A 22,443-nucleotide genomic window follows, 5' to 3' on the forward strand; every position below is an offset into this window, starting at 1 on the left:
TTGTTGCGTCATACATAACTTTTCAAAGCTTCTTATGGATAATATCTCTTTAAGTACAATCTGTTCCATGGTCTGTCAAGTCTATGACCAATATCTCTACCTTCTGGATCCATTAATTTATAAGCTCCTGTCCCAACTATCTCCTTAATGATGTAAGGTCCATCCCATTTTTTCGCTAACTTTCCACCATTTTCTCGCTGATATATTGGTGTCTCTCGCAGAACTAAATCTCCTGGTTGAAATTCGCGTACTTTGACACGTTTATTATATTCTCGGGCTAATCTTCGCTGATAATTCTCCATATGTTGTAAAGCTCTTTTTCTATTTTCTTCTAACTCATCAAGTTTTCTTAAGATCAAACCCGCACTAAGATTTTTCTCACAAGCTTCTCTCTTTGTCGTCGGAATAACAACTTATGTTGGTAACACCGCTTCAACTCCGTATGTTAAACAAAAAGGTGACATTCCAGTAGCTTCTCTTCTAGTTGTGTTATAAGCCCATACTGCATTATGTACTTGTTCGCACCATGCTCTATGATGTCCTTTTAATTTTTTCTTTAATATATCTGCAATTGTTTTGTTTGTTGCCTCTGCCTGTCCATTAGCTTGTGGATATAGAGGAGTAGACTTTCCACATTTTATCTTAAATGCATTAAGTAACATTTCTATGTTCTGTCCTTCAAACTATTTCCCATTATCATATGCCAACTGCGTTCCGAATCTGCAAATGATATTTTCGAATATGAATGTAAAGATATCTTTGTCGCGAATATGCTGTACTTCCTTTACTTCTGTCCATTTTGTGAAATAATCTGTTGCGACTATTAAGTATCTTCTTTGTCCAGATCCTGGTAAAAATGGCCCCACAATATCTAAGCCCCACTTTCCAAAAGGCCATACACTGGTTGAAGATGACAATGGCGCTCCAGGTGCATGTATTTTCTTTCCGTGCCGTTGAAAATCTTCGCAACGTCTTGATATTTGTTTTGCATCTTCATGCATGTATGGATAGTAATAGCCTTGCATTTTTGCTCTATGTGCCAAAGATCTTCCCCCGCTATGATTGCCAGCATCCCCACTATGTAACATTTTTAGTACCTTTTCTCCTTCTTCTCGTGTCAAACATCTGAGTGATGTCCCATTAAAGGATTTTCGGTATAGCATCCCATCTCTTAATTCATAATTTTTTGCGCGACTTTTTATCTTGTGTGCTTCTAATCTGTTTCTTGGTGTTTCTCCTTTCACCAAATATGCATGAAGTTCTGTTTTCCAATCTGCGATATTGTTCGTTTGTTCTTCTTCTCCACCTTATATCATCATTACGTTCTCTTCTTCTTCTTCTTCTTTATTGATTGATGGTGAAAGAAGTGTCTGTATTTTTATGCATCTCGAAGTTGGATCTGTCATCATGCTTGAGATGAAAGCAAAAGTGTCTGTGAGTCTTTATCCTTCCTTGAAATGTGCCTCCATTTTATCTTTGGGATTTTCGTTGACAATTCTTCAACGAGTTTCTTGTATTTCTTCAAGGATGGTTCATTTGTAGTGTACTCTCCCTTTATTTGGCGAATAACTAGCTGCGAATCACTAGTGATTCTGGCATTTTCTAGTTTCATTTCTATTGCGAACTTTAAGGCATGTACCACAGCTTCATATTCCGTTTCGTTATTAGTGGATGCGTATTCCAATCTGAATGAAAAATCCATCTTCGCTCCTTCTGGCGAAATTAAAACAATTCCAACCCCATTGCCTTCCCCATTTGATGATCCATCTACCAATATCTCCCATCTATTTGGTTCTCTTAATAAGTCTTTTGGATCTCCATGTTCTTCTTCTATATCCATCATCTCCTCCACCGCTTCATCATCTTCTAAAGGAAATTCTGCTACGAAATCTGCGACAACTTGTGATTTTGGTGAAGATAATATTTCATATTTGATTTCGAAATGTCCTACTTGTGCATTCCATCTCTCCACCCTACCTGATATTTTTGAATTCTCCATCACTGATTCAATTGGTACTTTTGTTAGCACCCTTATTTTGTGTGCTTGAAAATATATGCGAAGTTTAAATGCGGCGTATACTAATGCTAAAATTAGCTTCTCAATCTTTGAATAATTCCTCTCTGCAGCATTAAATGTTTTGCTGATGTAATAAATGGGCTTTTCCACTCCTGCGTCCGTTCGCAATAACACAACGCTTAAAGCATGTGATGTTGTCGCAAGATAGATCAATAGTTCTTCTCCTGGTTCTGCCTTTTGTAAAATAGATGTATTCATGAGGTGTTCTTTGATCCCTTGAAAAGATTTTTCACATTCATTAGTCCATTTGAATTTTGCACCCTTCTTGAGTATATTGAAAAAATGTTTACATTTGTCTGATGATCGCGAAATGAATCTTCCTAGCGAAGCTAAAAGTCCGTTCAATTTTTGTACATCCTTTATCGTTGTTGGTGTTGGCATGTCACGAACTGCTTGTACCTTTTCTGGATCAACTTGTATTCCTTCTTTTGATACAATGTAGCCTAAAAATTTTCCCGATGCAAACCCAAAAATGCATTTTTCAGGGTTCAGTTTAATGTTATGATGCTGCATCTGTTCAAAAATCTCCCTCAAATCTTGTACATGATCTTTGGCTTCTTTACTCTTCACCAACATGTCATCCACGTACACCTCTTATGTTTTGTGTATCCATTTCGCGAACACTTTCTCTACCATTCTTTGATACGTCGCTCCTGCATTTCGCAAACCAAACGGCATTTTTGTATAATAGTATAAACCTCTTGGAGCGAAAAAAAGCGGTATGCTCTTGATCTTCTTCAGCGAGAGGGATTTGGTTATAACCTTTGTACCCATCTAAAGAAGACACTCTATCATTTCCCGCTGCTGATTCAACCATTTGAGGAATATCCGGCAATGGAAAACTATCTTTAGGGCAAGCTTTGTTTAATCTATGCAAATTCTTATCCCTTTATTTTTCTTTGGAACAACAACCATGTTTGCTATCCACTCTGGGTATTTAGCTTCTCTTATAATTCCCGCCTCAAGCATTTTCTGTAATTCTTCTTCTATTTGAGGATGGTAGGTCGTTGCAATTTTTCTTATTCTCTGTTTAAATGGTCTCACATTCTTGTTAATCTCCAACTTATGACATGCAATTGACGAATCTATTCCAGGTATCTCATCCATGCTCCCCGCGAAAATATCTTTATATTCCCGCAAAAGATTAACAGTTCTTTCTTCCTCTTCTGCATCCATCTTGGTTCCAATCCTCAATATTAGGGGTTCTTCAATAGTCCCAACATTTACTTCTTTTGTCGGTTCTGCCGCAGTGTAACTGGCCTTGGGTTCTCCCATTGGTGTTGGCTCTTTTATCATCTTCGCAATTCCATCTCCTTCCTCCGAAATTTCGCTGGGTATTCCTTTACCTTCTTTTGCTCTTATCATGTACACTCTAAATTCTTCTTCTTTCTTTGCCTCCTTTGCTATTTTTCTGCGAAATTGTCGCTTTTTTGCTCGTCCTTCATAATGCTTTACTTCAATTTGATAACATAATTTCGCATTGTCAATATCTCCTCTAATTTCACCTACTCCATTTGACATGGGGAACCTGATGCATTGATGCAACGTTGATGCTACAGCTTTAATTGCGTGTATCCATGGCCTCCCCAACAGCATGTTATATGGTGATTCCATATCCACTACGCATAGTGTCACTTGTGTTTCGATTTCTCCTAGTGGAATTCACACCGCTATTTATCCTTTAGGTTTTGTTGTGGATTTTCCAAAGCCATGAACAAGATAAGTTGAACAAGATATTTCTTCATCTTTGAATCCCATTCCTTTGAACACATGATATAATATTATATCCACTGAACTTCCTGTATCGACTAAAGTTCTGTTCAATATCCATTCTTTCATGGATTTTGTTGTTGTTCCCTTCTCTTTTCGTGTAATAGGTACTGTAATAACCAATGGAGATGTGTGGCTCAAATTTTCTTTTGGTATTTCTGCTGCCATGAATGTAATTTTTTGCTTTTCCCAATCTTTCAAGGGTGATGTTTTTTCTACCGCCATAACCTTTCTTCCTTACGGCCATTATGTTTTTTCCCTGTTTCTAGCGTCATTATGTAGTTGCAGGAAATCCTACACTACACCCCTCACAAGATTTCATTAACATTCAACTCATTTTTAGATTAACAATCTTAATTTTATTGATGAATCTTTAAACAATCTTATAAGAAAAGATAAAGGAATCAAGAATAACCTCTGCTCTAAATTTTTTCTCTCCTATTTACTTGCTTCTCACTCAAAAAAGATCTCTTTCTTCCTTACAGCTGATCGTCTCTTTATATAGAGTTTTACATAGTGGATGACAGCTAATCTAACCTTTATTTTTGGATTTATCTTGCGGTACTTTCGCAAGTTTGCAAATGTTCATTTTCGCAAACTTCCTTATTTTCGCAGGATCGTCACACTTTTCTTATGATTTGGCTGATGTCGTTTCTGAAGTTGTTCTGCGACACTGTCGTGTTGTGTTGTTAATAATTTCGCTGAAGCATTATTGCTGCGAGATTCTGATCCTACAAAGGGGAAAACGAGAACTAGATCATATAAAAACATCATCGAAACTTGAACTCCCTTTGTATGTGTAGTTTGTACGGTTTTACAGTTACTTGACCAAAATCCAAATAATGACCATGGCTCTTATTTTACCATTTATTAAGCATAATCAATTGTTGGCCACTTTCCGTTATAAAGTAACAAATCGAAACTTCAATTTCATGTTTCATGCACACCCACCCGACTGAAAAATTGGTGATTTTTGTTCTTGTTGATGTTCTGTTCCAGAAACTGAATTTTGATTAATGCGATTCTTTTTTTATTACGCATTGATTAATTATGACATGGGTTTATTAACTTATAAAGTCAATTACATTACAGTACTAGTTAAGTATCATCATGGCTAAGTCAAACACCTTAGGAAGGGGTCTCACAGGCACCATGAATGCATCAACCGTCGCATCAGCCACTAATGGTCTGGCTTTACAGTGCTCGTACACAGAGAAAACATCAAAGATGATTTTGCAAGTTAAACAATACCTTACTGGTAATGAAAATACGTTTAAATAGATGAAGGGTTTCTCTATGGAAAGATATTTCAGAATCGACACGAATGATGCTTTCCAATGGTGGTGGTAGTGTAGCATAAGACGAAACCAAAGCTTAGGGATGATACCGCGTTATTTCTATTTCCCCCCCTTGTTGAATCTGAGTCAACTTGCTTCGACCAAAGTCAGCTTTCTCCCTAAATAATTTGGCTTTCCCTATAACAAAAATCTAAATTTGTTCTTTCCATAACTGTGGGAACGTAACAACATATCACCTATTACCTAAAGCATATATTTCATTCCGTAAATGTGTGAACATGTCACATATTGCCTAATAAAACAGTCAAATTCAATTCAATAGACAATTACGGGAGTATATCTCCACATATTTCTCTATGAAAGATTCTTTTTTTCTTTTGTTGTACAGATTTACGTTGACTTTTTAAATGAGATTGGGATAAAAATTTTTTTTGATGCCCCGGAAAATTTGATGCCCGAAGTACTGCTTCGGCTGCTTTGGGTCAGGGCCGGCCCTGACGAAGGAAATTGTTTTATTATGATTTGTGGGAATAACTCATAAACGAAAAAAAGTGAACTTTATAAGTCGTTAAGAAGCAAATTATTTTTGCTTTTAAATTTTAAGATTGACTTCTAATTCTGCAGGAACACTTCTATTTTGATGGATATGCCAAAACGTCAGAAATCTGGTTGGGAATCAAATTTTACAATGACTTTTAGGTGGAAATATTAAAATAATCTCTTGGGATACCAAAAAAAATCGTTTCGGATTTCTGCAAAACTGCTTCCCCTTCTAATTGCCAAGGAAGTGAACAGAAAAAGAAAGTAAAAATGCAAATAAACTTGCTATAATTGATTTTGAAAATGAGGATTTTGATGAAAAACAGCAGGTCTACACTATAAAGACACTACGTGATGCGTTACTATAAATCAGAAACATTAAACTAGGGTAATTGTACAACGATAAACGATTAGAACTCTAAATTCGAACAGTAAGAATGCGAATAAATTGAGTTTTAGGTTAGACCTAACTCTCTGATATAATCAATAGATTATAAACCGTAGGAAAATTATAATAAAAGTCTGTCTTCTTTAGAAGACCTTGCAACCTATTTATACTAGGAAGAAAACCTAATTAAGGAAATCTAAGTATTGGACAAAAACGCCCTTTTTTGAGAGATGATCTAGCAAAATGTATTTCTAAAAATAAAAAAAATCTAAACGGACATATTATGCCACTGCATCAACCACTCCAGGTTGAAAATAAGTTCGGCTCCAACAAGAACATTGCGACGATTTCAACATATATTTGAGGGTCACGTCGTTTCAGCTCTTCTTCGGTTATCCATGTATTGGTCTTAGATGTCATTCCAAGCCATTTAACAAAGAACTGTCGATATGGATTTCCACGTCTGCATTTTGTTTCCTTCACATTGAGTACTTCTTGAATCACATCAGGTGGTTTGTTAGCCAATTTCCCTTGCACCGGCTGTTGATCACTAGGTGTATCACAAACAACATCCCCACCAAACCCATAGAAGTCATACAGATCATAGACATTGAGAATGGGACTGACTTGTAAACCGTTAGGCAACTCCAGGACATACACATTGGAACTGATTTTCTTAACTACCTTGTATGGACCCATCTTCCTTAAAGCCAACTTATGATATCTGCCCTTAGGAAACCTTTCTTTTCGCATGAACACCCTAACCATTTCACCTTCCTGAAATTCGTTATGCTTGCGATTTTACATTGGTTGCGTTCATGTAATGCTCATTACTCTTGTTAATAGTTTCTCGCACATCTTGGTGTATACTCTTTATATGGTCAGCATAAGCCTCACCTCCGCTGCAGATTTGGGTATCCAACGGAAGAGGTACTAGGTCTACAACATGTTGCGGATGAAAACCATATGCTACCTCAAAAGGTGTCCTCTTAATCGTACTACTAACTGAGTTGTTGTATGCAAACTCATCTTGGGATAAAATCTAATCCCAAATCTTAGTATGATCTCATACTAAGCTTCTAAGTAGATTTCCCAAACTTCGGTTCACTACTTCCGCCTATCCACCCGTTTGTGGGTGGGCAGTTGTAGAATGACGTAAGCCAGTTCCAAACTTCTTCCATAAAGTCCTCCAAAAGTGTCCCAGAAACTTGGCATCACGATCATACACAATAGAAGAAGGGACTCCATGTAAAAGCACCACCTAGTTTAAAAAAAAAGAGACACAATATTGGAAGCATCAACAGTCTTAGAACAAGGAATAAAGTGAGCCATTTTAGAGAACCTATCAACCACAACGAATATGGAGTCATGTTGCCGATCTGTTTTTGGTAATCATATCATAAATTCCATACTAAGATGTACCCAAGGAGAGTGTGGAGATGTCCTTTCGCAAACCGGCACACTCTACACCTCTTGATCAATATCTCAATATCCTTGTCCATTGAAGGCCAATAATAACGGCTCTTTATATCTTTTAGGGTCTTGTCTCGTCCCCAATGTCCCGCTAACCCTCCACCATGAAGCTCTCGGAAAATACTTTCCCTTGAGGAGCCAACGTGGATGCATAATCAATTACCACGAAAAAGATAACCATCATGAAGAACAAATAGCATACCTGATGATGTTGGCGAGGTATTTAACTGTTGTACACTGAACCAAAATTGGGACCAACAACATATTGATCATTAATCACCTCAAAACCGACTACACAAGCTTGCATTGTTGTCACTAACACAAGTTGACGACTAAGAGCATCAACTACCTTGTTCGTCGCTTCAGATTTATGCTTTAAGGAGAAATTAAACTCTTCAAGATAGTAGATCCACTTTGTATGTCGAGGCTTCGGCTTCTTTTGAGATTGTAAGTAGCGTATAGCTTCGTGATCCGTGTAAACCACAAAATCTTTGTGAACAAGATAATGTTTCCAATGTTGTAAAGCACGAAATAAAGCATAAAACTCTAAGTCATAAGTGGAGCACTTTCGTTTAGCCTCAATTAGCTTCTCGCTAAAGAATGCCACAGGTCTTCATGGCTTAAGACAACTCCTCTTCCCACATTACAAGCGTCACATTCCACCACAAAAAGCTTCTCGAAATCAGGCAGAACTAAGACCGGGGCTTCAGTCATTAACTTCTTAATCTTCCCAAATGCAAGTGATGCACCATTTGTGCATCGAAAAGTTGCCCCCTTAAGGCACTCAGTTATAGGGCTCATTATGGTACTAAACCCTTTATGAATCTCCGGTAGAAAGTATCCAACCCATGAAAACTACGCACATCAGTCACACATTTAGGAACAAGCCAGTCTGCAATCACTTTCACCTTTATAGGATCAGCCTTTAAGCCACTAGCTGAAACGATATATCCAAAAAATTCTACTTCTTTACGCAAAAATGAGAACTTCTTCAGATTGAGATATAATTTTTCATTCAAAAGGACCTCCATCAACTGCCTCAGATGAAGCAGATGTTCTCCTATGGTACGATAATACACCAAAATATCATTGAAGTATACTACTATAAATGAACCAACGAAAGGACGTAATACCTCTGTCATCATGCGCATGAAAGTACTGGGAGCATTGAAAAGGACGAAAGGCATCACAAGCTATTCATAGAGGCCATTCGGGTGTTTTTAACATTTTCTTCCATTCATCCCCAACCCGAATACGTATTTAATGGTACCCGCTTTGCAAGTCTAACTTCGAGAAAAATTTAGCACCATCCAGCATGTCCAACACATCCTATAGGGAACCTATAATTGATGGTGATCTTGTTGATTGCTCGGCTGTTGATGCACATTCGCCAAAAACCATCTTTTTTGGAGTCAATAAAGCTGGTACAACACACGGATTTTTGCCGCCCCGGCTACGATGTGGTCGGGCCACATACATTTTGTATGTGACCCCTCTTTATTTTTTGACACCTACTCAACTAAAAAACCTGCCCCTCCAAATCCCCTTAGATGTTCTACTTTTTGAGGAAAAATAGGAAGTTAAAAAAATAAAAAATAAAAACAGTTAGGTAGGTAATGAAACTGATTTTCAAATTTTTTCTTACTTTATACGACGTGTCAGCATTTAAAGAAGGGACACATACTTGAAGTATGTAACCCGACCACATCGTAGCCCCACCGATGTATAACCCAAGTGAGGGTTGCATTTAGTTATTGCCTTAGAAAAAGAGCATACATAGAAGATACGGGTACATTTAGTAAATAAATCAAAAATTAGATTTAATTTAGTCATTTTAATTGTTTAACTCTCTTATAGACGGTCAATACAGTCAAAGACAGTCCAATGACCTAAACTCTAATTAAAGTTTTGTTGTGCAATTCTGGTCACTTTTGTATGACCCACAGTCAAGATATCTCTTTAATTTTTAAGATAACCTTTTCATTGGGGAGAACACTAAAGTCAAGATACCTTTCTATGACAAATACTAAATCACTCGTTCTATTTCGTTCCCTTGGCTCATGGCGTGACAATTATTTTTGACGTGACTTTTGCAGTTCAAGACGTCTTTGAACAGTTTTGGTCAAGTAACCGTAAGCAAGACTCGAGTACCCCTTGATGTTATCCTTATTTGCTCATTGGTCAACGAAATATCTAAACTGACAAAGATTGTTCATAATGTGACCGGGGAAATAAAAAAGTCATTGTCGGAAACTGATTTATCAAGTAGTTTCAAGCTCTGCAATTTAGCAATAATTATTGCAGGAATCTTCTGATTCAAGAGAAAATATGTACAACTCCCACTATAAAAATTCCTTGCTCGTTATAAAAACCAAAGATTTCATTCTCCACATGAATTTGATTCAAGATTAATAAATTGAATGAAAGTCTCTTGTTTCTTGCTCAATTGTACATGTCACAACTAATAAAGACACGGGAAAGAGCATAATGTGTGGTGTCACAAGCATTTCTTAATTATCCTTTTCAATGGTAAATACCCAATAAGTTTTCTATACACTAGAGTATTGACTTCTAGTTTCTGCACTACGAAACAAGATACATCCGCAGTATAACCTCCTTAATATTGCTTCTTTTCAACTTCTTCTTCCTCCACCACAGTGACAATTCACTTTTATCCCTTAACATTTATGATCATACTAAATATTTTAAGATATGAGTCGTAAAATAGGTTTTCCGGTAACGTACCGATGTCTCTTTTTTGCTTGTATCCTTGCTCTTACTCATGTTCATAATAATGGCAACCGCAAGATGAAACTTAGCTTATATAAAGACAATTCTCTTTATTGATGTTTAGAAAATCTCTCAAAACTAAACACAAGCTCTAATCTTGCTCATATGATCAAACCACAACTTTGGTGATCATATATATATAACTATGAATTCCTTTTCCTAGTCCTATTACCTTATTACATGTCTTTCCTTTTCTAGAACTAGATGACTTCTAATTCCCTTAGGATTACATCAATTTCCTAATCTTGTCCTAACCAGCTTGTTAGTGACTTCTATGTTGAAGTTTAACCAACATTCTCCCCGTTAAGCTTCAACCTTACCCGTGACATATCTTGTACTCCAATCAATTGTCTCATTTCTTCAAACTTGATCCTAGCTAATGCCTTTGTCAATATATCTGCTTTCTGCTCAGTTCCTGGTATGTGTTCAACGTTAATGACCTCCTTCTCGATGCATTCTCGTATGAAATGATACCTTTTGTGAATGTGTTTCGTCTTCCCATTAAACACTGGATTTTTAGTGAGTGCAATTGCAGACTTATTATCAATCTTGATGAGAACTTTTCCAGGTTCTCTTCCTTTGATTTCACCCAACAGTTCTTGAAGCCATATTGATTGTTTAGCTGCTTCTGTTGCAGCCATAAACTCAGCTTCACAGGATGAGAGGGCTACAGTGTCTTGCTTCTGTGAACACCATGTAATAGGTGCTTCACCTAGATAAAATATATGACCAGTTGTTCATTTTTCATCATCTTGGTCAATATTATGACTGTTGTCACTATACCCAACAATTCCTTTTGATCCTCCTCAACCATACTTCAATCCACAGCTGATTGTTCCTCTTAGATATCTCAATATCTGCTTTATTACATCACCATGAGACTTGCGTGGACTCTGCATATAACGGCTTGCTACTCCCACAGAGAAAGCCAAATCTGGTCTTGTGTGTAACAAGTATCTAAGGCATCCAACATTTCTTCTATAACTCGTTGGATCAATCTCATCTTCTTCTTGTGCCTTTGAAACTTTAAGTCCAAACTCCATTGGTATCTTAGTTGGATTACAAGTTTCAAGTCCTGCTTTTTTCAGAATTCTCCTTGCATAAGCTTCTTGTTTAATCTGAATCCCATCTATTCCTTGATGGACTTCTATGCCAAGGTAATAAGTGAGTTTTCCGAGGTCTGACATCTCAAAATTTGATGACATTTCTCTCTTGAACTCATTGATCACCTTAAGGTAGTTGCCAGCCAAAAATAGATCATCTACATAGACTGCAATCACAAGAAGCGTTCCCTTTTCTTCTCTTCTGTATACTGATGTTTCTTTAGAGCACTTAACAAATCTGATTTCTCTTAAGATTTGATCTAACTTTGTATTCCAGGATCGAGGAGCTTGTCTTAGACCATATAGAGCTTTTGATAACTTATAAACCTTATGCTCTTGTCCTTTTACTCAAAACCTTCTGGTTGTTCAACATACACATCTTCTCGCAATTCACCATGTAAGAATGTTCTCTTAACGTTTAAGTGGTGAATTTCCCATGAGTTTGATGCTGCTTCTTCTATTAAGAGACGAATTGTCTCTAGTCTAGCAACTGGCGCGAAAACTTCATCAAAGTCTATGCCTGATTCTTGAACGTATCCCTTAGCTACAAGTCTTGTCTTATATTTGTTGACAGTACCATCAGCATTCTGTTTTATTTTGAAGATCCACTTAAGACCAATCACTTTTACCCCACCTGGCTTATCAACCAGAAACCAAGTCTTGTTTCTGTTGATTGAAATAATTTCTTCTCTACATGCTTGTGTCCATTTAGTCGAGACCTTTGCTTCCTGAAAATTCCTTGGTTCATCATTAACAGAAAGTAGCATAATCTCACATTCTTCAGCAGCTTGAAGAACATAATCCTCCAGGTACTGTGGCTTTTGTATCTGTCTTGTTGATTTTTCGCAGTGGAATGGGTTGAGTTATTTCATCGATCTCCTCTTCTTCTTCTTCTATTACTACTTCTTCGTTATTCTCAGTGTTTTCATTATTCTCTTCTTCTTCTTGATTAACATCATTGTTTCCATTGGTATTGTTAATTATGGGTCCTTCGCCTTCATCAATTACTTGACCCCATCTCATGTGAAACATTCCTGGATCCCTACTTGGTCTATCATTAGTTTCTTTCCAGTTCCAGTTTTCTTTTTCATCGAATACCACATCTCGACTCACTATCACTCTTTTCGTTGTTGGATTGAATAATCTGTAAGCTTTGGATCCAGGATCAATTCCTAGATTCACAAGAGTCTGAGATCGATCATCCAGTTTCTTAAGAGTTGCAGAATCAAATTTTGTGTATGCTTTGCAACCAAACACTCTTAAATGATCTATGTTTGGTTTTCTCTTTCGCAAGATTTCATACGGAGTCATGTCTTTCAGAGCTTTCGTAGGTATCCTGTTTATTATGTATGTGGAGTGTCGTACAGCTTCTCCCCATAGATAATTAGGTACCTGCATAGCCTTTAAAGAACTTCTTGTCATCTCCATTAGAGTCCTGTTTCTCCTCTCCACCACTCCGTTTTGTTGTGGTAGCCCTCGAACCATCTTGTTCTGAGACATAGTTTTTAAGGTTCTGAAACTTATGTGTCCTAATCTTGCATGCCACTTCCATGTCTGATCTTCTAGTCTCATATTCAGACACAATGGCCTTCCAATCATGGGACTTATCTTGTAGAATCTATTCTGTGAGCGTGAGACTCTAACTAAAAGTCTTCCACTTGGGTCATGAACTGTTAGATAATCTTGTCGCATTCTAACATCACATCCAACTTCTGTAGCTTGTCCTAAACTTAGAATGTTGCTTTGTAAGTTTGGGATGAAGTAGATGTTTATGACAAGCTTCTGTTCTCCGGTCTTGCTCTGAAATAGAATTGATCATTTCCCTTCAATTTCTACAGAAGATCCATCCCCAAACTTCACTTGTCCTTTGATTTTCTCATTGAGTTCAGAAAAGTAGTGTCTCTTACCAGTCATGTGATTGCTGGCTCCATTATCTAAATACCAGATTCCTTCTTCACCATCCTTTGATTCGTAGTTCTTTGGAATTAGTTTCCCTTCGTTTAAGAATACAACTTCGTGCATGAAAAGAGTTGTATCTGCTTCCCTTGTTTCATTCTTGTTTGCTTCTTCCATCTTTTGTATTCTTTCAGGGCATACAAAGGAGAAGTGTCCTGGTTTATCACATCTATAACAAATAATGTTTGATCTATCCTTCTTTTCTTTCCCTTGGTTTTGATCATTCTGACTTGTAGTTCTATCTTGTGAGTTAAACCTTCCTCCCCTTCCTCGGTCTCTGTTTCCTCTACCACCTCTTCCACGACCTCTTCCTCTTGTCGCAGAGTTTTGTTGGTAAGAGTTTGTGTACAAGAGTTTTCCTTTAGTTTCTCCATTGTTTTTTCATCAAGGATTCTTTCTTCATATTCTTTCAATCTTCCAATTATATCTTCATAGCTAGTCTTCTTTAAATCTAAGACTTGTTCGAGAGAAGCTATGATATGAATATACTTGGATCTTGGTAAACTATTGAGAAACTTCTTTACCAGTTAATCTTCATCAATGGATTGTCCAAGTGACGCAACTTTTGAGGCTATCTCTGATAGCTTTCCTGCAAAGCTATCAATAGTATCAGTGTCTTTCATCTTCATTCTTTCAAATTCAGACATTAGGGTTTGCAGACGGGCTTCTTTAACTCGATCAACTCCGAGATTACGTGCCTTTATTGCATCCCAAATTTTCTTTGAAGTTTCCTGTTCACCAACTTGTAGAACAAGACATTCTGGTATTGCTTGAAAGAGTAATCCAATGGCAACATTGTTTTTGTCTGGGTCCAATGTACCAGGATCAATTGTTTCCCAAACTTTGTATATTTTCATCAGTACCTTCATTCTCATGGCCCATACTGTGTAGTTTGTGGCGTTGAGGATTGGAACTTGTATTGATGGTGGCGTGAACTGTTTTGCACCCACAATGGTGGTTTCGTTTTCCATGGCTCAGAAACAAGCTCTGATACCAATTAATGGCAACTGCAAGATGAAACTTAGCTTGTATAAAGACAACTCTCTTTATTGATGTTTAGAAAATCTCTCAAAACTAAACACAAGCTCTAATCTTGCTCATATGATCAACCACAACTTTGGTGATCATATATATAGAACTATGAATTCCTTTTCCTAGTCCTATTACCTTATTACATGTCTTTCCTTTTCTTAGAACTAGATGACTTCTAATTCCCTTAGGATTACATCAGTTTCCTAATCTTGTCCTAACCAGCTTGTTAGTGACTTCTATGTTGAAGTTTAACCAACACATACTCTCGCCGACCCTCCCTATAAAAACTGTTCAACATCTCCAAGCAATTTCACAGACACCAAGTTTCACAATCAACGGAATGATCTTTTGAGTATTCTATCATCAAATGCTTCAGAATCCAGGTTTTTCAGTACTAAAGTTGGAGATAACGTCGACGATCAATTGTATGGAAACTTCTTGTGTTTTGGTAATTTACCTTTGACGGAGTGCCAAGAGTGTGTTACATTAGCAGCTCGAAACATCAAAAAGCTATGTCCCATGAGCAAACAAGCCATAGGATGGGAAGAAAAGTGCCAAGTACGTTATTCAGACGAGCCGTTTTTCGGTACAATGGACGATACTACAGCAAATTTACCTTTATGGAACAATAGAAGTGTTTCAGATCCAGAATTATTTACAGATGCCGTGAAGAAGTTGATGAGCAATCTTACTGAGACAGCTGCATATCATTCAGCAACAAATTTGTTATCAACTGGACACTCAAGTTTTGAAGATTTGCATGGTCTTGCTCAGTGCACTGCAGATTTATCAGCAAGTAATTGTAACAGTTGCCTTCAGTTTGCCTTAAATCAAATTCTAAGCTGTTGTAGTTCATTCAGAGGTGCAAGAGTTTACAGCAAAAGTTGTTATTTAAGGTATGAATTGTATGTCTTTCCCGGAATTGATAGCGATAACCCTCCTCCCTCGAAAAGTAAGTGTGTCATGCCTCCATTAAAGTTTTCATTTCAAATTCGAGCTTTATCTGAATCATCATAACCATTCATTAAATTGGGACTATACTACTTGACATAAACTGCAGAGAGCCGGAGGAATGTTTTAGTTGCTGTATTTGTTGCGATTCCGGTTGTAGGCCTAATCGTTACCATGGCGATCTGTTTGTACTGCTCTATGTTGAGGAAAACAAAACATCAAGGTACGCACAACACACTACTAACTTAGCAAAAAATCATGAAAATGATGAGCAACTTATAGTTTCTTCTGAATAGCACTGTCTCGATGCACGACTCCTGCGGGAACTTCACGAGAGACGGAGTTCGTGTACAACACACTAGAGCAGGATCAGATGAAACCTCGAGAATTTCCTTTAATCGGTTTTCTTGATATTCTTACGGCTACAAACAACTTTTCGGAATCAAATAAACTAGGACAGGGTGGGTTTGGCGCTGTTTATAAGGTAACAAGGTTACATGGATTTCGATAGCCATGATTTAGTCGTCTGTCTTCGTACGTCTACTAACACGAGTTTATATGGTCATTTGTCAGGGTCAACTACCAGATGGACAGGAAGTAGCAATTAAAAGGCTTTCAAGTGATTCCGAACAAGGCTCGGATGAGTTCATGAATGAAATTTCACTAATAATGAAACTTCAACACAAAAATCTCGTCAGACTCCTCGGTTGCTGCATAGAGCATGAAGAGTGGATTCTAGTCTATGAATACATGCAGAATGGCGGGCTTGATGCTTTTCTTGGTTGTACACTTCTCCCTGGTCTTTACCTTCATTTCCTGCCAAAGCTTTTGTTTTGTGAACATTTAGCTAAGTACTGATCATAATGTCTATGAATTTTGCCAAAGCCCCAAGTCGGCGGATACACCTTGATTGGAGGAAACGAGTAAACATTATCATGGGAGTTGCAAAAGGACTACTTTATCTTCACCAAGATTCTAGACATAGAATCATCCATCGAGACCTCAAAGCTAGTAATGTTTTGTTAGACCATGAGCTGAACCCAAAGATTTCAGACTTCGGCATGGCAAAGATCTTTCAAGGAAATCTTGGTGAAGCTAATACAGCTAGAATTGTCGGAACATAGTAAGTAGTACTAAATACTGTTTGAAATCGCGTTACCTAATAATTAAGCTTCATTTCAACTTACTAATTCTTTTACATTGAAATTGTCATTTTTTCCTTGAAATGTCTAGCGGGTACATGGCACCTGAGTATGCCATGGAGGGGTTATACTCTATAAAAAGCGACGTTTACAGTTTTGGAGTTCTCTTGCTAGAAATATTGACCGGAAAAAAGAATTCCGGCTTCCATCTCACTAGACTAGCTCCAAGTCTCATAGCATATGTTGGTTTCTTTCACTCTTCTCTTTCAAGCACACTAAATTAGTTACTCGGAAGAAGGATGTTGAGTTTAAGCCGAAATCTTGTTTTTTTTACAGGTATGGCAGTTTTGGATTGAAGGAAGAGGTTTGGAATTGTTGGATCAACTGTTAACTGAAGCGTCCTGCAACACAGCTGAATTTTTGAGACACATTCAGATAAGATTGTTGTGCGTCCAAAAAGACCCAACGGTTAGACCAAACATGTCATCTGTTGTTGTAATGCTTGGCAGCGAATCATCAGTCCTTGCGCAACCTCAACAGCCTGCAGTTTCTGTTGGGAGATTCGTCCTTCAACCCGAACAATCTTTAGATTACTCTCATAATGCGTTAACTATTTCCGCTATTCAACCTCGCTGATTGAATTTTTTTTTTCTTCCGATTCTTGAAGTTATAGAAATACATGTAATTGGTTTTAAATCCATGAAACTAGCTGCGCTAGTCTTTGTAAGATCATAGAAATCAAAGAATACTTTACTAGTTTAAGTTTACAATTCTGATTCATTCGTGCTGCACGATCTCAAACACGTACTCCCTCCCTCCGTCCCAGGAAAAGCCGAGTCCCAAATCTCTTTGGATACAGTAATTAAAGCACCGGACAAGGACAAAAACAAATTAAGCAACAAGTTATTTTTAAGTAATTTCATTAGTTCCAGTCCATCATAATTTTATATTGATTTGATTTTACTAAATTTCAACAATTCCAGTCCACCATATTCCGAAATGTTAAACTTTTCGAAAACCATATGTATAGTAGTATAATTGTAACCATAGAAAAAGGGTGTCATTGCCGGCTGCTGAGTGCTAAGTCAGTCAACATTAATAGACAAATAATTACCACAGGAGAACAAGACTTTACCTCTAGACCAGGGCGAATCTTGCAAGTGAGAGCCCGGGACCAGGAGGATGATACCGATTGCTGTCTCCAACTCCTAGTAGATGATGTTAGACTTTGAGTTTTTCCACATTGTTTGTTCACTCCTGACTCTGACTGAAATCACCTGACTTGAGTCAAATCTGACTCAATATGTTCCATGAGTCAGGGGTACTTTGTTACCTGACTCAAACTGGCCCGAGTCAGGAGTTAGGTCTGAGTCAGAGGTGAGTCATATTTGACTTTAAATTAAAAACAAACAATCTGACATCTGACTCGCGACAAGTCAAGAGTTGACTCAGATTTAGATCGCGAGTCAGATGCAAACAAACATGGTCTTCGTCTGATAACCGTCAAACACAAGATATTAGACCAACTGATTAACTGTTTCGTCAGTCAAACACTAGATTTTTTTTCAATCAAAAGTATGAGACCAGTACAGTAGTACACTTAGGATACACTCACTAATATGGGGTTCCAGCCACATCTGATGCACATGGATTTTCAGTAAAATGACTCAGCATTTTTATTCTAGTGGTGTCTGTTCACGTTTGATTTGGTAATGCACTTTGCTATTTTTTATTAGCAGAGGGTTACAAAGATCCAAAAACACTCGAAATCTCCAACAGTTTACCCTCAAGTCCATTCTTGGTTTTAAGCTAGACTATGTTCAGTGCACTCTGGCAACAAAGTTCTTTATTTTCCGATCAAAAAATATATAAAAAATACAGAAGAGAATTTTGCAGGGAAACTACATTAGTGTAATCTTTTCAGGTCAAACATATTGACTCTCCAAAGTCCAAACTCTAAGCTGCTTCTTGGTTCGATTCCCTTACAAGTCACATCACTTCTCTCATGAAATCTATCTCCCGTTGCTGTTCACAATTCTTTTCTGATCACGAATGTATCGCGCAGAGATGTCTCGTCTACATGATATTAGCAAAACAAAATTTAATGACATCTTCATCACTCTACTACTGCTACTACTATTTCTGTTGATTAATGCTCCAAGTACTACTGCAGCTGATGAACCTATCTATTCACCATTTTGCACTGGTACAAAGGTCACCTCCAACCGAACTTCTTTTGAAACCAACCGGAAATTGCTCCTTAGTTCTCTACCTTCTCATACTTCTCTTTCTGGTGGCTTCTACAACACATCCGTTGGCATACCTCCTGTCTTTGGGCTCGCACTTTGTCGAGGTGATCTTACTCGAGAAGAGTGTCTGAATTATGTTAACAACGGAAGTAAACGACTTATTGATGAATGCCCAAGTAGTTCATCTGCAACAATATTTTATGAAGTTTGCCATGTAAGGTATTCAGATGTGAATTTCTTCTCCGAGATGGTATATGCTGCGAAATATCCAACACGGGGGAATCTTAACAATAAAAGCAGTAATAACTCAAATAATTGGAATAGCACCGAGCAAAATATAGTAGATTCTAAAATTTATTCTCTTGTTCTTGATAAATTAATATCGGAAATTGTATCCGAGGCGCCTGATTCTGGCAAGATGTGCTCTGCTAAGGAAGCTAATGTAGAAAGTACTAGCATTAAGTTGTATGGTCTTGGACAGTGAACTAGAGATCTATCTAAAGATAAGTGTCATCAATGTCTAACACAAGCACAGGGAGATATTGCGACTGATGACGGTAATGAAGGAGGATTCGTCGTTGATAACAGCTCTAATTTGCGATATGAACTGTATCGATTTCACCGTGTTCAACACCTGCCAGGTTTGTCCTCCTCCATCCAAAATTATAAATTAAATTACGAAGCTAGTCAGTATTTTCAGTATGAAAATGTGAATAGTACACAACTTACACTAGTTTGTATGTAAAATACAGGAAAGAAAAGAAGAGCAATAACAATCACCGTTAGCGTATCGGTACTTATATCTGTTGTATTGGGCTCTTGGGCATACTGCCGATACGGAAAATCAAAGAGAGGTAATTGTACAAAGTTATACTCCATTATACATGTAGATGAATGCAAAAGAATGAAGGGAACTTTCTTCTCAAAATAAACCTACTAAAGTAGGACAAGGTGGTTTTGGGGCCGTCTATAAGGTAGTCACAGTCCATATAATTTTGCTGATTCAAATAAGCTCGGACAAGGTGGTTTTGGGGCCGTCTATAAGGTAGTCACAGTCCATTATCAATGCTTTGCTTTTATTCAGTTCATATGATTAAGAATTTCAAAAATTTCAGGGTACCTTACCGGATGGAAGAGAAATAGCTGTTAAAAGACTATCAAGGAAATCTTGGCAAGGTATGGAGGAGTTTAAGAATGAGGTTATCTTAATTGCTAGACTTCAACATAGAAACCTTGTCAAGCTCTTGGGTTATGGTATTTATGGAGAGGAAAAGCTCCTAATCTATGAGTTCATGCCAAACAAGAGCCTTGATCTCTTCATATTCGGTTTGTTCTGAATGCTTCTCCTCTTCAGTTTCCCTGGATTATGTTGATTTATCAATTTAATGGCCAAATATTGTCTTATGAATGTGCAACTCAATTTACTAGTGCCCAAATTTCTCCAGATGAAACCAATCGTTCACAACTCGACTGGGAAACTCGCTTAAACATCATTCATGGAATAGCCCGAGGCATACTTTTACCTTCACGAAGACTCGAGACTCAAGATAATTCATATAGATCTTAAACCGAATAATGTGTTGTTAGACCATGAGATGAATGCAAAAATTTCAGACTTTGGCATGGCTAGAATTTTTGGTGAAAAACAAAGCGAAGCTAGTACAAGAAGAGTAGTAGGAACTTGGTAAGTACAGTACTTAGGCCTAAGCCAGCTGCAATTTGGAGTAGATACTGCTTATAATAACTGTGACTGATTTTCCTTGTACAAAACTTCTATTGTTTAACAGCGGCTATATGCCTCCAGAGTATGCAATGGAGGGGATCTTCTCCGTCAAGTCTGATGTTTTTAGCTTCGGAGTTGTCTTACTTGAGATCTTAAGCGGGAAACGGAGTAACAGATTCTACCTTACAGAACACGCACAAACTCTGCTTAATTATGTATGTGTATACTACCTTACGCGTTTGAGCTATATAAAAGTTCTTGTTCATCTTAGAATTTCTATTTGAAGGTGATCAATTGATCCAACATGCAGGCATGGAATCTGTGGAATGAAGGCAAAGGTTTGGACTTCATAGATCAATTTTTGATAGAATTTGCATCAGCTCCAGCAGAAGAGCTATTAAGGTGTCTGCACATTGGATTGTTGTGTGTACAAGAAGATGCAGCAGATAGGCCAACAATGTCGTATGTTCTTGTTATGCTAGGAAGTGATAAATCAATAGACCTTCCACAACCTACACACCCTGCATTCTCGGTTGGGAGATTTGCAAGTGGCTTAATGGGCCAATCTTCAAGTTCTAATAATTTGTATTCTGTGAATGATCTTACTGTTTCGAATTTCACAGCTCGATGACGACGATGTGCATCTTATATGGTTTAAATGCTTCTGATTATAAACTGTATATTACGAGTTATATTTTCTTTAGCGTCAGCCAAATTAACCAATGCACTTCCTAGAAATCTTGCGCCACTATCTTCATGAAACATGAAATTACCAAGAGTCACAATGTTTACATCGCAATGTTTGATAATATTGTGATGATTCATCAACCATCACAATGATTTAAAAAATAACTGGACCAGATCCAGTATAAAGCTACTCAAAATCTACATTGTTGAATTCACAGTTGATTTTCCTCTGTTTTCTTCCATCATTATTCATTGTAAAATTTTCTCACAATTTCTCCGCCCCCTCCCATAAATCTAACGTCGATTTTACTTTACTGCCCCTGGAGGTGTCTACCCCTTATCCTCGTATAGTTCTCTCCAACATCCCAATACCAGGAAGAAAAAAAAATGGACTTCAGATTATCCATCCACTCGTCTGATCAGGTAAAGCCCCGGTCGCCCTCCCGGTCCACAAGCCTAATTTTTCCCATTTTAGCCAAATTTTTGATTAATTATGTGTATTACGCCGGGTCTAAAATGAAAAATCCGTCATCCTGGATTCCTGCGTCTGATCATGGGACTGAAAACTCTTTTCAATCATTTGCAATACGGTAGTGTCTTGAATATTTCTGCTGGTGCTCTTGCTTAACAACAAGGATATATACTGTTCTGACTCCGATCGATTGAGGTAAACCTAAATCTCAAATGCAATTATAATGTTGATCTCCAAATAATGATTGTTTGATGTGTATCTCATGAAACTTATGATGCAATTCATACATGTTGTCTGTTGATGTGTTTGCCAATTTCATTTCTCGTAGTTGTTGGTATTCATTTCGTAAAAGTTTCCCAATTTTTCATTTTTGTGTTTTGAAAAATCTGGCCAATAGAAAGAATCAGTGGATAGAGCCGTAGCAAACAATGCCTGGAATTCAACTTTTCCTAACTCAAATGTGAAGCACATGGCACCTATTACCTCTGATCACACACCTATTTGTCTTAACACCCTCACCCCCTGTAATGATTGAGCTTCTCCCTTAAACGAATAAAGATCACTCAATATCATTACATTGACTGCAGCTAGCTAATGGCATTGACAGCGTGCTAGTTTCATTAGAAATACTGTTCACTGTCCGATTGATAATAAAAATCCGAATCCATGTATTGGTTATGGGTTTTTCTCGAAATGTTAATTGGTTTTTCAAGAGAAGATCTCGATTTGGCAATGGATTTTCAGCTTATGTGTACTAAGATATTACTCTTTCCGTTTTTTTTAATAGGCCAG

The 22,443-nt window shown here is 37.5% G+C and overlaps 3 protein-coding genes and 1 pseudogene across 3 annotated transcripts; 3 read left to right on the forward strand and 1 right to left on the reverse strand.

Annotated features, from left to right (window-relative positions):
• Nucleotides 1-7,190: 7,190 nt before the first annotated feature.
• LOC113295990 lies at nucleotides 7,191-8,347 on the reverse strand. Its single transcript, XM_026544314.1, has 3 exons — nucleotides 8,194-8,347; nucleotides 7,827-8,035; nucleotides 7,191-7,334 (listed from the first exon to the last, which is right to left on the reverse strand). The coding sequence occupies exons 1-3, from the start codon at nucleotides 8,345-8,347 to the stop codon at nucleotides 7,191-7,193; spliced, it is 507 nt and encodes a 168-aa protein (XP_026400099.1).
• Nucleotides 8,348-14,760: 6,413 nt separating this feature from the next.
• Nucleotides 14,761-17,287, forward strand: LOC113299624 (cysteine-rich receptor-like protein kinase 10). Its single transcript, XM_026548690.1, has 7 exons — nucleotides 14,761-15,379; nucleotides 15,488-15,601; nucleotides 15,675-15,862; nucleotides 15,952-16,159; nucleotides 16,264-16,501; nucleotides 16,612-16,762; nucleotides 16,857-17,287. The coding sequence occupies exons 1-7, from the start codon at nucleotides 14,947-14,949 to the stop codon at nucleotides 17,154-17,156; spliced, it is 1,632 nt and encodes a 543-aa protein (XP_026404475.1). The 5' UTR covers nucleotides 14,761-14,946; the 3' UTR covers nucleotides 17,157-17,287.
• Nucleotides 17,288-18,408: 1,121 nt separating this feature from the next.
• On the forward strand, nucleotides 18,409-19,411 carry LOC113299627 (putative cysteine-rich receptor-like protein kinase 9). Its single transcript, XM_026548691.1, has one exon. It carries the CDS (start codon nucleotides 18,573-18,575, stop codon nucleotides 19,251-19,253), a length of 681 nt encoding a protein of 226 aa, XP_026404476.1. The 5' UTR covers nucleotides 18,409-18,572; the 3' UTR covers nucleotides 19,254-19,411.
• Nucleotides 19,412-19,733: 322 nt separating this feature from the next.
• Nucleotides 19,734-21,195, forward strand: LOC113299625 (annotated as a pseudogene).
• The last annotated feature ends 1,248 nt before the right edge of the window (nucleotides 21,196-22,443 follow it).

Source organism: Papaver somniferum, chromosome 7 (assembly GCF_003573695.1).
Source record: "Papaver somniferum cultivar HN1 chromosome 7, ASM357369v1, whole genome shotgun sequence".
NCBI lineage: Eukaryota > Viridiplantae > Streptophyta > Magnoliopsida > Ranunculales > Papaveraceae > Papaver > Papaver somniferum.

Excerpts from the sequence above, each read along its gene's own strand:
- LOC113295990 (XM_026544314.1), bottom strand. The coding sequence starts at position 8,347 with ATGAGCCCTATAACTGAGTGCCTTAAGGGGGCAACTTTTCGATGCACA. Across the intron at positions 8,036-8,193 it reads TGTGGTGGAATGTGACGCTT|ATTTTGTGGTTTACACGGAT; the intron begins GTAATGTGGGAA and ends TTGTTCACAAAG. Across the intron at positions 7,335-7,826 it reads CTTGTGTAGTCGGTTTTGAG|GTGGTGCTTTTACATGGAGT; the intron begins GTGATTAATGAT and ends TTTTTAAACTAG.
- LOC113299624 (XM_026548690.1), top strand. The coding sequence starts at position 14,947 with ATGAGCAAACAAGCCATAGGATGGGAAGAAAAGTGCCAAGTACGTTAT. Across the intron at positions 16,160-16,263 it reads CGGGCTTGATGCTTTTCTTG|CCCCAAGTCGGCGGATACAC; the intron begins GTTGTACACTTC and ends ATTTTGCCAAAG. Across the intron at positions 16,502-16,611 it reads GCTAGAATTGTCGGAACATA|CGGGTACATGGCACCTGAGT; the intron begins GTAAGTAGTACT and ends TGAAATGTCTAG.
- LOC113299627 (XM_026548691.1), top strand. The coding sequence starts at position 18,573 with ATGTATCGCGCAGAGATGTCTCGTCTACATGATATTAGCAAAACAAAA.